The sequence below is a fragment of the Lithobates pipiens genome, unplaced genomic scaffold (genome assembly GCF_037356315.1).
Source record: "Lithobates pipiens isolate NorthernLeopardFrog02 unplaced genomic scaffold, aLitPip1_a1.2 Scaffold_23, whole genome shotgun sequence".
NCBI classification, from domain to species: domain Eukaryota; kingdom Metazoa; phylum Chordata; class Amphibia; order Anura; family Ranidae; genus Lithobates; species Lithobates pipiens.
This window is the reverse complement of record NW_027507785.1, coordinates 299,572,569-299,585,694: the sequence shown is the minus strand read 5'-3', so window position 1 is coordinate 299,585,694 and position 13,126 is coordinate 299,572,569. Positions and strand designations below refer to the sequence as shown.

At 41.6% G+C, this 13,126-nt stretch overlaps 1 protein-coding gene across 1 annotated transcript in view; it reads right to left on the bottom strand.

The window, feature by feature from the left end:
- LOC143926554 (vitellogenin-1-like) overlaps positions 1-13,126 on the bottom strand; it is a 269,217-nt gene that overhangs the window by 128,999 nt on the left and 127,092 nt on the right. The window contains exons 14-15 of the mRNA XM_077450393.1: positions 7,550-7,674; positions 7,328-7,435 (exon numbers count right to left, since the gene is read on the bottom strand). Of these exons, the coding sequence (XP_077306519.1) occupies positions 7,328-7,435; positions 7,550-7,674 (233 nt within the window). The remainder of the gene's footprint in view (positions 1-7,327; positions 7,436-7,549; positions 7,675-13,126) is intronic.

The following is a 13,126-nucleotide window of genomic DNA, read 5'->3' as shown; positions in this document are numbered from 1 at the left end:
TCTGGAAAACCCTCTCTCGCGTTTTGTCAGTCCCCAAGTGTCCCCCAAGAACATGGTTATGTGCCATGTCAAGCACCTGACGCCGGTACGGCTTAGGTACCAGAAGCTGTTCCACAATCTCATCTTTAACCTTATTGACTCTATAGAAAAGATCATTAGTCACCGAAAAATGTGGAAATCTTTTTTCAGCATCTGGTTCCTGAGGTACCCCGTTCATAACAGCAACCTGCTCTCTCGCATTTTTGAGAGTGGGGTCCTGTAATTGTGCAGTCCCAAAATTATCGCTAGACACCTCTAAGTCTAGTATATTTTGCTCAGTGGGAGGAGCCTCCTCCTCCCCAGCCAGGACCTGCAAAGGAAAACAATCATTTTCATCCTGCACATTTTTATCATTCACAGTGGACAAGGCAACCCCCTTAGAGGTATCCTCACTCCTTTTGGGGATTTTTCTTTTTTCCCAAAGAGCCCAGAATAATGGAAAATCGCGCCCCAATATTACATTATGCATGAGGTTTTTAACCACACCCACTTCATATTGTACGGTGCCTTGTTCAGTCCCGACTTTAGCCAGCACTATAGGGTACACTTTTGTATCACCATGTATGCACACAACACTCATATGCTTTTTAGACTCTAAGTCCCCAGTCACCAGGCTAGCATGCACCAAGGTTACAAGGCTTCCTGAGTCCATTAACGCTTTAACAGGAAAGTCATTGATTGTGATGTTGCAGATTTGCGGTTCAGTCTCTAGTCCAGGAACTGCAGCACAAGATGGTTCCGCAAATAGCGACTGACGCCGGCTAGCGTCACATTCCATGGGTTCAGAGGTAAGAGGGCAATGGGCAGACACGTGTCCCGCCTCATGGCATCTCCAACACTGGATAGGGCCTGGTCTCTTTGGCAAGTAGTCCTTTTCAGAGCCCCTTAGCCACCCGGGACCATCACCAGTCTTTTGTCCCTGAGACACCACTTGAGCCCTTTTCCCCCCATCAGCACCCCTCCACACTCCCCCAATAGATGGAAGTCTCTTACCAGCTGACGGCACAGATCTGGCGCTCCGGGGAGGTGAAGATGCTGCAGGAACATCACGGAGGTAGTCCTCAGTCGCCTGGAACCTCTCCACAAGGTTGACAAGTTCGTTTGCGTTCCTAGGATCACCTTGTCCCACCCAGCGTTGCAGGTCAGTAGGAAGCGCTCGGAGGTAGCGATCCATCACGACCTTCTCTAGGATTTGTGCAGGAGTAGAAGTGTCTGGCTCCAACCACTTTCTTGCCAAATGGATTAGGTCATACATCTGGGACCTCGCTGATTTGTCCAGACTGTAGCTCCAGTTGCGTACCCTCCGGGCACGGACTGCAGTAGTAACTCCTAGTCGGGCAAGTATCTCCTCTTTTAGCCGAGTATAGTCCTTAACCTCTTGCTCACTGAGGTCATAGTAGGCCTTTTGAGGTTCACCTGTTAAATAGGGCGCAATTACCTCTGCCCACTCAGCGGCTGGTAACTTCTCTCGCTCAGCCACGCGCTCAAATACTGTTAGATAGGCCTCAACATCGTCCTCAGCAGTCATCTTTTGCAGCGCTTTCTGCACAGTCCTTCTCCCAGAAAAAATCTCTGGAGCGGCTCCCATCACCACAGGCGCCTCTCGATTTGCTATCAGGTGCTCAATAAGTTGTTGTTGTGCAGCCATGGACTGTTCATGTCGTCTATTGGCCTCTATCTGAGCCTGCTGTTGTGCAGCGATCATCTGCTGTTGTTCAGCCATGGACTGTTCATGTCGTCTATTGGCCTCTGTCTGAGCCTGCTGTTGTTGCAAACTCACTTGCATAAACTGCTTCAGCATCTCCTCCATGTTGCTGGACTGTTTTTGGAGTGTAGTTGCAGCTTTCACCCAGGACATCAGCAGCTGTAGCCAAGTCTGTCCACACCGTTGCCCCTAGCAACCGCGTTGCCCGCTACCTCCACCAATTGTAAGGGATCTTCCCGGGGTAGGGTGTGTTTGGACACAGTTCACAGCAGACTTGGACTTTATAAAGTAGAACTTGGCGTTTATTCGTGGTACAAACAGTCCAACAAACAAAGTATACAGCAACACCGTGCTTCTTGTGTATAACAGGCACAAAATAATAACAAAAACAAAACAACCTAGCCCGGCTGGGCGCTTACTAACAGGTTCTTCTCACCTATCTGACACTTATAAACGCAGCGTCTTTCGCCTGGATATCGCAGGGTGGATGTTAGCTCCAGCACTGGCTGTGCTTGCAGCTTCCTCAAACACACAGACTGTTCGTTTCCCTGGCTGGGAGCAATCACCTGCAGACCTTGCAGAGCCTTTAGCTTCCCAGGCTAATTAGGATCAAAGCTCACCTGATCCCAAACCCAGAACTGGATCGGGGGATGTGGAATGACAGGTCCCTCTACCAAACCTACCTGCCATTCCATATAAACCCAGGCCCGGCAAAATTAAATAACAACTCAGCAGCATATCGCTGCTGAGAAACTGATCCATCCTGGATTTACCATCTCACACTGTGTAGCAACCTAGGTGAGATGTACACCCCCTCAACCACTTCTCCAGTGACATGTCTACAATATATATATACAGGGCTTCACCACTGACAGCAAGTGGTGCTGGGGTGTGCTGCAGGGTCTATTGATACTCACTGCTAGGGGATCTATTCTTGCTGGAGGGTATCTTTTTTTGCGTGGGGGTCTTTTGTTTCTCAGGAAGTCTATTCTTGCTGGTGGAAGACCTACTGTTTCTGGGGGTGGGTCTTATATTGCTAGGGGGTCAGTTGTTGCTGGGAGAGATCCACTGATGAGGGAGGGGTCTATTGTTGCTGGCTGCTGGAGAATATATTGATGCTGGCTGTGGGGAGATCTGCTGTTGCTGCTGGGAGTCTATTGTTGCTGTGGGCGGGATTTTTTGTGGTGGGGGGCTCTATTGTTGCTGGCTGCAGGGGTTCTATTTTACTGCTTTTCTTGTTATAACTACCAAATTCTTTATGGATTACTTAGAACCACAAGTTGATACTTAGTTCTGTATTGTCTAAAAAGGCAGTACTGGGAAGTGTGTAGGGGATGGAACCAAGGAACAGTGCTCAGAGGGGGGTAGGGGCGGAGAAAAGGGGTGGCTCAGAAAGGGGGAGTTCCTGCACCTATACTCTGAGAAAAAAAACCCTGTGTATATATATACTGTTTATATACACTATATCAAACAAATGAGTCAGTCACTGTACTCAGAAATGTTTCCTGCTCAATAGTTACTTTTTGCAAATGAAGAAACTTTTGAAACTTTTGGGAGTGCGGTGACTCATTGGTATAATATCGCAGTGGCAGATCGGAGACTGTCTGTTCCCAGCACCTGAAACACAGGATGTCTACTCTATCTTTTTTGACAGATACTGTATGTATATATATATATATATATATTCTATAAGATTATAAATCTTATCAGTACAATACGGTATATACTATATATGCACAATATGTGTCTATATCTATCTATCTATCTATCTATCTATCTATCTATCTATCTATCTATCTATCTATCTATATACATATATCTATATCTATATACATATATATACACACACACATATATATATATATATATATATATATATATATATATATATATATATATATATATATATATATATATAGTAAACTATAAATAAATGTTTCTTATTCTGGCAGAGTCCGGCCACTGGGTGGCACTCTTGCATTGATATGTAACATTTTTAGGCTGACGATATTGCCATCAGATGAGCAGTAAGCAGCAAGGCAACAAAGTGCTAATATGCTAATAATAATAAATGCAAATATGATGAGTAATTAGAACTGAAATAAAAAAAAAAAAGTCATATAGAATTTTAGATTGTAAGCTTTGATGAGCAGGGCCCTCCAAACCCTCTTGTTTTAAGCTACCGTATGTTGTAACTGTACTGTCTGCTCATATTCTGTGCAGTGCTGAACAAAACCGTAGGCGCTATATACATTCTGTATAATAATAATTTTATTGTGTTAGCCTACAACAATAAAAGAAGGAACAATGTCATTTTATTATGCTAAGACTTTCCATCTCTCAGCAATGAGACTCAAAGATATATAAAATGACAACATTGTATAAGATTAGCAACAAAGTGGGCATAGCAACCAATCAAATTCCCACCCCTGTACATATGAATAGATACAGTAGATTGATAGGTAGATAGATAGATAGATAGATAGATAGATAGATAGATAGATAGATAGATAGATAGATAGATAGATAGATAGATAGAATGTATAGTCTTGAACATCAGTAATTTGAAATTAATTAAAAAGGCAATCAACATTAAAAAAATTTTATTAAATTGATTGCGGTATTAAACTCGGCATTAAAGCAAACCTGCAACTCTGCAAGATTGCAAAAGGGTTTCTCTAACCATCCTTATACATATGGCTAGATGCAGAAGATAGATAGATAGATAGATAGATAGATAGATAGATAGATAGATAGATAGATAGATAGATAGATAGATAGATAGATTCTATAGCCTTAAAGCGGAGGTCCACCCTAAAGTGGACCTTCCGCTCATTGGAACCCTCCCCCCCTCCGGCGCCACAATTGGCACCTTTCAGGGGGGAGGGGGGTGCAGGTACCTGTACAGTACAGGTATCTGCACCCACTTCCGGTGTAGATTCTGCAGAAGGTACGGCCCTTTCTGCAGAATCTACGCCCCTTTCCGAAGGTCCCCCGCTGCCTGCTGGGAAACACACGGATCCCAGAGACAGCGGGGACCATCCTTATTGCGCAGCGTGACTCGCGCATGCGCAGTAGGGAACTGGGAAATGAAGCCGAAAGGCTCCACTTCCTGATTCCCATACCCAAGATGGCGGCGGCAGCACCCGAGAGACGTCCGAGAGATCGGCTTCGGGTGCCGACATCGCGGGCGCGCTGGGCGGGTAAGTGTCATTATTTTAAAAGTCAGCAGCTGGAGTATTTGTAGCTGCTGGCTTTAAAAAAAAAAAAAAAAAACGGCAGACTCCCGCTTTAATTTAAATCAATTAAAACAACATTCAACATAAAAAATAAAATAAAAATGTAGTTGATCGAAACCTTCACACTTTTCTGCTGCGCAGCGCTACTGCAGTATTATTTTACGTCAAACTACTTTGCACTAAGGCAGCGCATTGCATTTGCCAGTGGACATCAATGGACAAGAAAACCTCCCTGCGCCATGTTTGTAATTTAGTACACCACAACACAACACATGCATAGATTCCCTATGGAACTAAAGTCAGCTATGCAATGTCAGCAAACTCCCTCTGCATCAAAGACATTTCCGTGTCGTCTTCCAGCATCCTGGGCCATCTTGATTGACTGGCCCAGGATGATAAAACTCCTCTGAGAGTTTATTCACGCCAGCACCAAGACATGCCAAGAATGTGTATTGAGCTGCACATGTGCAGCTCAGTGTACATTCATAAGAACCATTGGTGGGCAGCAGGTAAGATGCATTTATTTATTTCCTTATTTATGAATTAAACAGAAGGCTTTACAATTTTTTGATAGCGTTTCAAGCTAAATGTACCAACATATGTAAAAATCTACAGATTTACAGTCTGAGTATACATATGTCCGTAATCATTGAGCAACCAGTCAGGACCCTTGTCAATAGATTCATGAGGTCGGGTGGGTATGGTTTTCTGGTTCAGTTGGGGTTGTGGCATCCTTAGAAAGGAACCAGGGGGCCCAAACGCAAAAGTATTTTTGGCTTTGATTTCTCAAAGCTAAGGTGAAGAAAATGGATCTCGCTAATTCTTGCGTACCACTGTGTCTTATTGAGGGGTTTGTTTTTATTTCCTCATTGCCGGTATACATGCCTTGCTGCAGTCAGGAGATGTTTAAAAAGGAAGATTTTGTAATTCTTTATCAATAAAGGCATATGGTGAAGTTCGCAAGAGATACACCTGTTGGGGTTTCAGTGGTGGTTTTTACTGCATTCCAGGGCTTCTGCAGTCTGGGACAGTCCCAATAAGAATTGTTTGTTGCAGGAAAAGACAGTTTAGGTCTCTTTTACAATAAAGGACTTACTGAAAGTGTTATTTTTTTTAACACTAAAGTTCCACTTTAAAAGAAAGTAGCACTGGAGAGGCTGCTGGCCTACATCTTGTTATTATCCTCTTAATGGGACTTTATCACCTTAATTAGAGTTTAAGTTTGGGATTCTTGCCCTCTTATACCATTGGGATTATAATAACACCATATTAAAGGTGCTCCAACGTCATCTTTGGACCCAACACTAGCCAACATTGGATGTACCACTGGCATTTTTTGGTCAACACTAAAGTTTCACTTTGAAAGATAAGTTTTTAGATAGATATTTTTACTAACATTGTGTTACTCTTCTCCTAATGGGACAGTGGCACCCTAAGAGCCCTTTCACACTGAGCCACCCCAGGCGTCGGCCGTAAAACGCCGCTATTTTTAGCGGCGCTTTACCGTAAGTTTTTCGGCGCTATTTGGACGCTAGTGGGGTGCTTTTAACCCCTGCTAGCGGCCGAAAAAGGGCGCTTTGCTGGCGGTTTGGCGGCACTGCCCATTGATTTCAATGGGCAGGGGCGCTTTAGGATCGGTGAGTTCAGGGTGCTTTGCAGGTGCTATTTTAAATGCTATAGCACCTGCAAAGTGCCTCAGTGTGAAAGGGGTCTAACTTGGGATTCAGTTTGGGGACTTTCTCCCCTATTACCATGGTGATTACAATAATGCAATTCAAAGTCCTCTTGGGCCCCAACATTTGCCAATGTCAAGTGTACCATTGGCCAATGGGAGGGTTAAAGAAGGACTGAGACTTTTAGCCTCTAAACAAGTATAACCAATATTTGGAGGGTCCCTGTGAGGCCTAGGAGGTGTGGATTTTACCCCCTTGAGTCAGGATTTGGGCACACAGTGAGGTTGTGTTTAGTAATACTGAACAAAATATAAAACACAGATTGTCATTAGTGTAACTGACCCTGCCACCTAGCGGGATTCGAAGGAAAGCCAATTGCTTTGTGTGGTCCGTACTTCCCAGAATGACCCGCCGGGTCCACCTAACCTGTGGCACAATTTGGACCTGGCCTTTTACATTTAATTTGCACATCCCTGTAATTTAGCCAGCTTTCCCCTTTGTGTTAGATAAACAATGTATATTTCATTGCTTCCTGTTACTGTGCAATTCCATGTGGGAGATTTTATATGATTTACATAATTTATATGTGTGGTGTGTTGTTGCACGCTGTGTATAAGTTAATGCTCAGGTTTCATTTCATGGCATTATCTCAGTTCTTGAAAAGTTCCTACCTTTTTGAGCATATCCATAATTTTCTTTATATTGTTCAGCTCGCTTCCAGAGGAGAATAAGTGTCTGTTCATTAATAATTCCTGAAGGCCTTCAGCATGGTAGCCGATCTATATGTAACAATGAAATGCAAGCATTGAATAACAAAAATGATATTTTTATGCTTTGGTAGGAGGACAAAGACATTCTTTTTCATTTCTTTCTTTTTCTTTTTCTTTTTTTACCTCAAGCAGTTCAGTGAAAACACCCATGAAGTGCATTTTCAGCCTACCAATAGCAGCGACCGGGAAAGCATCAGCAGCTTTGGGCAGGATGTTAAATATGCCTTGCAATCCTGACTTGAGTGAATCTATGAGAAATCAGAAACTTTTTAGTGGTATTGTATATGTTACCTAGGATTACAATATTGACCAAGCCAAGTCAAGTTCACAGAAGGCTTGGGGACCTTCAGTATGAAGTAAAGCAGTGGATCTGAACTCAAAAATTTGAATATATGTTACTGTATAGGGAACATCTGAAGTTGGTAATTGTGCCTAAGCAACACCCTGAAAAATCTATTGTTTGCCCCGAATTCTCCCTAAAAAAGGCAGTACACTTTCTGTGCCTAGGCTAATCTTTTTGCCAATAGCCCCATAACTGTAGTGTGAGATCTAAGGGACTGATAACTAGACTTGTGCACAACGGAAAATTTCGTTTAGTTTCGGTTTGTTGTCATTCGTAAAATACATCATTTCGTTCTGTTATATTCGTTATGTTACGTTAATACGTTTTCGGATAATTCGTTATTATTCGTAGAGTGTCGATATTCGTTATACTGAATCTCAAATCTTGTCTAATTCATTTGTTATATGCGCTATAATTTCGTTTGTATTCGTTGAAATTCGATATTTATGTATGTATATACATTTGTGATAAAGATTCGTAGTTTGGAAAGTCGTTTGTTTATTGAATCTTTTAACACACACAATGACAACGTCTCTTCTCCTCGGCTCAAATACAATACAACACCCTTCTAACTCAGTTCTCAGGAATGCACTTTGCCAGTAATCCAACCTCCGGCACAAAATGAATCAGCTGATTGGACTATAAGATTTACTTTGAGCTGACCTTTTGTTTCATTAGATCTTTAAAGAATTACCGAATCATGTCGAATTCATTTGTTATATCCGCTATAATTTCTTTCATATTCGTTGTAATTCGTTATTTTTTTTATTTGGACACTCGGATGCATCTGAATGTCCGAAAGATGCAAAATTCGGCCGAATTTTGATTCGTTACGAAACAAATTGCACAAGCCTACTGATAACTTCTAGTTTCAGGAGATTTTGAATTATGCCGTGGACACACGAGCGGAATGTCCGACAGAAAAAGTCAGATGAGAGCTTTTCATCGTATATTCTGATCGTTTGTATCGGACTTTTTACGTCGAAAACTCTGATGGACTTAGTAAGAGAACATGTTCTAAATTTTTCCGACTGAACCAATTCCTATCGGGAAAACTGCTCATCTGTATGCTGTTCCGATGTACCAAAAACAAAGCATGCTCTGAAGCAAGTACGAGACAGAAGCTATTGGCTATTGGCTATTGAACTTCCTTTTTCTAGTCCTGTCGTACATGTTGTATGTCACCGCTTTCATGACGGTCGGAATTTGGTGTGATCGTGTGTACGTAAGACAGTTTTAGCAGAATTCCGTCAGAAAAAAGCCTTCAGAGTTTATTCCAACAGGAAAACTGGTCGCGTGTACAGGGTATTAGTGATGTCACTACTGTTTTGCTCACCGTTCTCTTTTCTGTAGAGTGTAGAGGAAGCCGTTCCTGAGGAACTGCAGTGCAAGGATCTCCCTGCCACAGCTTCATTTTATCTGTTCTTCCTCCTCCCCCTCTGCTGCTTCTTAAATATTGTTTAATAGTCTTCAGGGGGCAGCTCTGAGTTAAAAAGGAACTTTAACCTCCCCAGCTTGTCCTCCAAAAAGCAAACTTTCATGCCCAGTGTATCCAGCATTGTCCTGCTGTGATTCACCAAACTGCTTCCCTCCCACTGGGTCCCACAACACCATCTTACTTTCTAACTTAATCAGAAGCTAGCTATCTCTTCCTGGTTCAGGCAGTCGACCCCCTGATAATGCAACACTGGGTCTGCCTTCCTCTGTCTGCTGTGTTGAATATGAGGCCCCCTGGAATAGGTGACGTACAAATCCCAGGAAGCTTCAGGAGTGGAGGTGACGTCATCATAGACATATGCTTGGAGCCAAAGTTCCAACACTTCCAGATAGTGTCAATGTCTGCCGCCACCTGCTGCCTCCCACACATTCCTATTGGCCCATCACCATGCTGCCTTACCTGCCAATAGAAATGTGGAGTAGGCAAGAAAGGAAAGGCATTTTGCCATTATCAGGGAGGCTTAGGCCAGAATGACATGGGATTCAGCCATAAGTACAGAGTTTTAAAGGCTGCCTGCACCGTATAGAGTCTCTTTAAGCCCTTGTACACACAGTCGGACATTCCGACGGAAAATGTCCGTTTGGACCGTGTTGTCGGATAATCCGACCGTGTGTGGGCTTCATCTGACTTTTTCCATCGGAATGTCCAACAAAGTTTGAGAGCTGGATATAAAATTTTCCGACAAAATGATCCGATCAGACTTTGTCGTTTGTAGAGAATTCCGATCGGACAGAGTGCCACGCATGCTCAGATCAAATTCTAGACCAAAGCTTTTGGCTACTAGCCTGAACGTAGTCCCGTCGTAACTAAATAACGTCATCATATTACGAACTATCAGATTTTCTGACAACTTTGTCCGACCGTGTGTATGCAACACCAGTTTCAGACAAAATCCGTCAGAAAAAATCAGACGGGTTTTGTTGTCGGAATGTCCGACCGTGTGTACAAGGGCTAAGCCTGCAATCACTGCTAAGCAGTTCCCAGCAATATAATGCAGTCGGCTATGGCAGGGGGACTGCACTGTATATAAGACTGTCATTAAAGTCAATTGACCTGGTCATATATTTGTGTATTGCAATATGTGTATTGTAATGCAACCTGCGTAAATCTTACTGCATCAACATGTGCTTTGGGGCCCCAAAATATTGCAGTAAAGTAAATTAATGCAGTAAAAACTTGCATGTAAAACACTATACCATATTCTGATGGTTTATTTATTTATTCTTCAGAAAAATCATATGCAATTCACATGCAGGGATAAGCAGCAGAATGCATCATTTAAAAAGTCAAAGTACAAAAAATAGGTCAAGATGCACAAAACCGGCTGCATTTTATAAAAACCAAAGCGTAAAATACAATCTAATTGCACACGAAACTGCATTCACAATGCACAATGTTATCCATGCCATTGTAATTAATCACACTAAAACTGTAGGTAAAAAATACAGATATACGGTGAATATAACAGCACAGATCTAAGTACTGTAGGAACTGTGAGTGTTGGTTCACACATATTTACTGTGCCATAAATGCACAAGTGTGAATAGGGAAAGTCTCAATGGACAGTTTTCTGTAGCAGTCAGTCCAAATACATTACATTAAAACAGAACTCTATCAAAAAAAAAAAAAAAAAAAAAAAGAAGATAGAATTAGGAGGCCATTAAAATATAAAGGAACAGCACCGACTTTTGCTGCAATTTTAAATTCAAAGATTTATTATTATTAGTATTATTAGTATTATTTTTCTGCCACTAGAGGTCTGGAGTCTGCTGGCCAGCATCATTCAAGCCACTTGCTCTGAGTTCAGTTTATCCTAGATAATGCCCCCAGCCTGTGATTGGACAGTGAAAGGAGAAGCAGCACAGTGATGAGCTCATTTCTGCATCATTGTGCTCTCTTCTCCTATCAGCTTCTTTTCAGCACATGGACTGATTGGCTCCTTGTGCTGCTTCATCCTTTCATACGCCAGCCCAGCTGTACAGGAATTACAAGAGACTGGTACCAGGCCACATTTAGGTACTTACTAGACATGTGCGATTAGTTTTGTATGAAACGAAAAGTCGTATGAATTTCTGAAAATTCGTATGAATTTCCGAAAATTCTTACATTCGTATGAATCCGAAAATTCATACATTCGTAAGAATCCGAAATACGAATTTTTAAGCATACAAATTCCATATGAAATTTCGTTTACGAATTTCGGATCCAAATTCATAATGAAAATTCATAATTAACGAAAAGTTAACAAACCTAAAAGTTAAAACCCCAGGAAGTCAGAACAGCACAGGGATGGTGGGAACCCCTCATAATGGGCACAGCGGGTGTACACTCAGACCTGGGAACTCAGCACAGAGATGGTGGGAACCCCTCATAATGGACACAGCGGGTGTACAGACCTGGGAACTCGGCACAGGGAATTTCTATGCTTACGAATTTCATACAAAATACAAATTTCGGATCCAAATTAACAGAAACATGACTGGTGTTTTGTTCACCAATCAGAGGAAGCCAGCACAGCACAGGGATGGTGGGAACCTCTCATAATGATAAATTCATCATAACGAACATTCGTAATTGTTACGAAAAGTTAACAAACCTAAAAGTTAAAAACCCAGGAAGTCAGCACAGCACAGGGATGGTGGAAGCCCCTCATAATGATAAATTCATCATAACAAACTTTAGTTATTTTAACGAAAAGTTTACAAATCTAACGAAAATTCGTTTTTGTACGAATCTGAATTGAATTTTGTACACGAATTACAAAATACGATTTTTTTTTCCATACGGAACGTAACAAAACACATTTTTTGATGGCACCCATGTCTAGTACTTACACTGCTTGCACTTAAAAAAATACATTTTATGATGTGTTAATAGTTATACAGCCGCATTATTTGTGTCTTACAAGAGCTCAGTTCAAGTAAACAGGTTTGGTAGGTAAGTGATGGCGCTGAACGGATGACAGTAAAGATTGGTCCTAAATGAATAGAGAATAAAGGACATTTTTGGGGGCCTAGAATGTTAATTCTCTGATACTGATAATTAAATCACCCAACAGATGTACAACTTCTAGGTGCAATAGGAAGCCTGCAGTTAGGCTGGATCAGGACTAGTGTGTCCAAGGCGTAATGTAAACTGTTTTTTTTTTTAGTAAACTAGACATGTGCAAAAGGAAAAAAAATTGTTTAGTTTCGTTTCGTTTTAATTCGTTAATTCATTAATTTCGTTTAGTTATATTCGTTAACTTCCTTAAATTCGTTTTCGGATTTCGTTTAGTTTTCTACCGAATTCGAAAAATCGGCCACATTCGAAAATATTTCAACCAAATTCGAAAATATTTCTACCGGATTCGAAATGATTTCAACATGATTCGACATTATTTCAACCACATTCGAGAATATTTTGTGACCCGACTTTAGGGCCATGTATCTCGGAGTCACTTGGTGCTAGAAACTCCAAATTTGGATATGTTGTAGTGCTAGTACTATTGTGTTTGCATACCAAATCCGAGATATGTGGCCCCAAAATCTGGTCGCAAAATGTTATTCTCTGCTCTAATAACTAATAACATTTTGCGACCCGATTTTGGGGCCACATATCTCGGGGTCACTTATAGCTAGAAACCCCAAATTTGGTATGCAAACACAACAATACTAGCACTACAACATATCCAAATGAAGTGTCTAGCACCAAGTGACCCCGAGATACATGGCCCTAAAGTCGGGTCACAAAATATTTTCGAATGCGGTTGAAATAATGTTGAATCATGTTGAAATCATTTCGAATGCAGTTGAAATAATGTCGAATCATGTTGAAATAATTTCGAATGCATTCAAAATAATTTCAACATGATTCGACA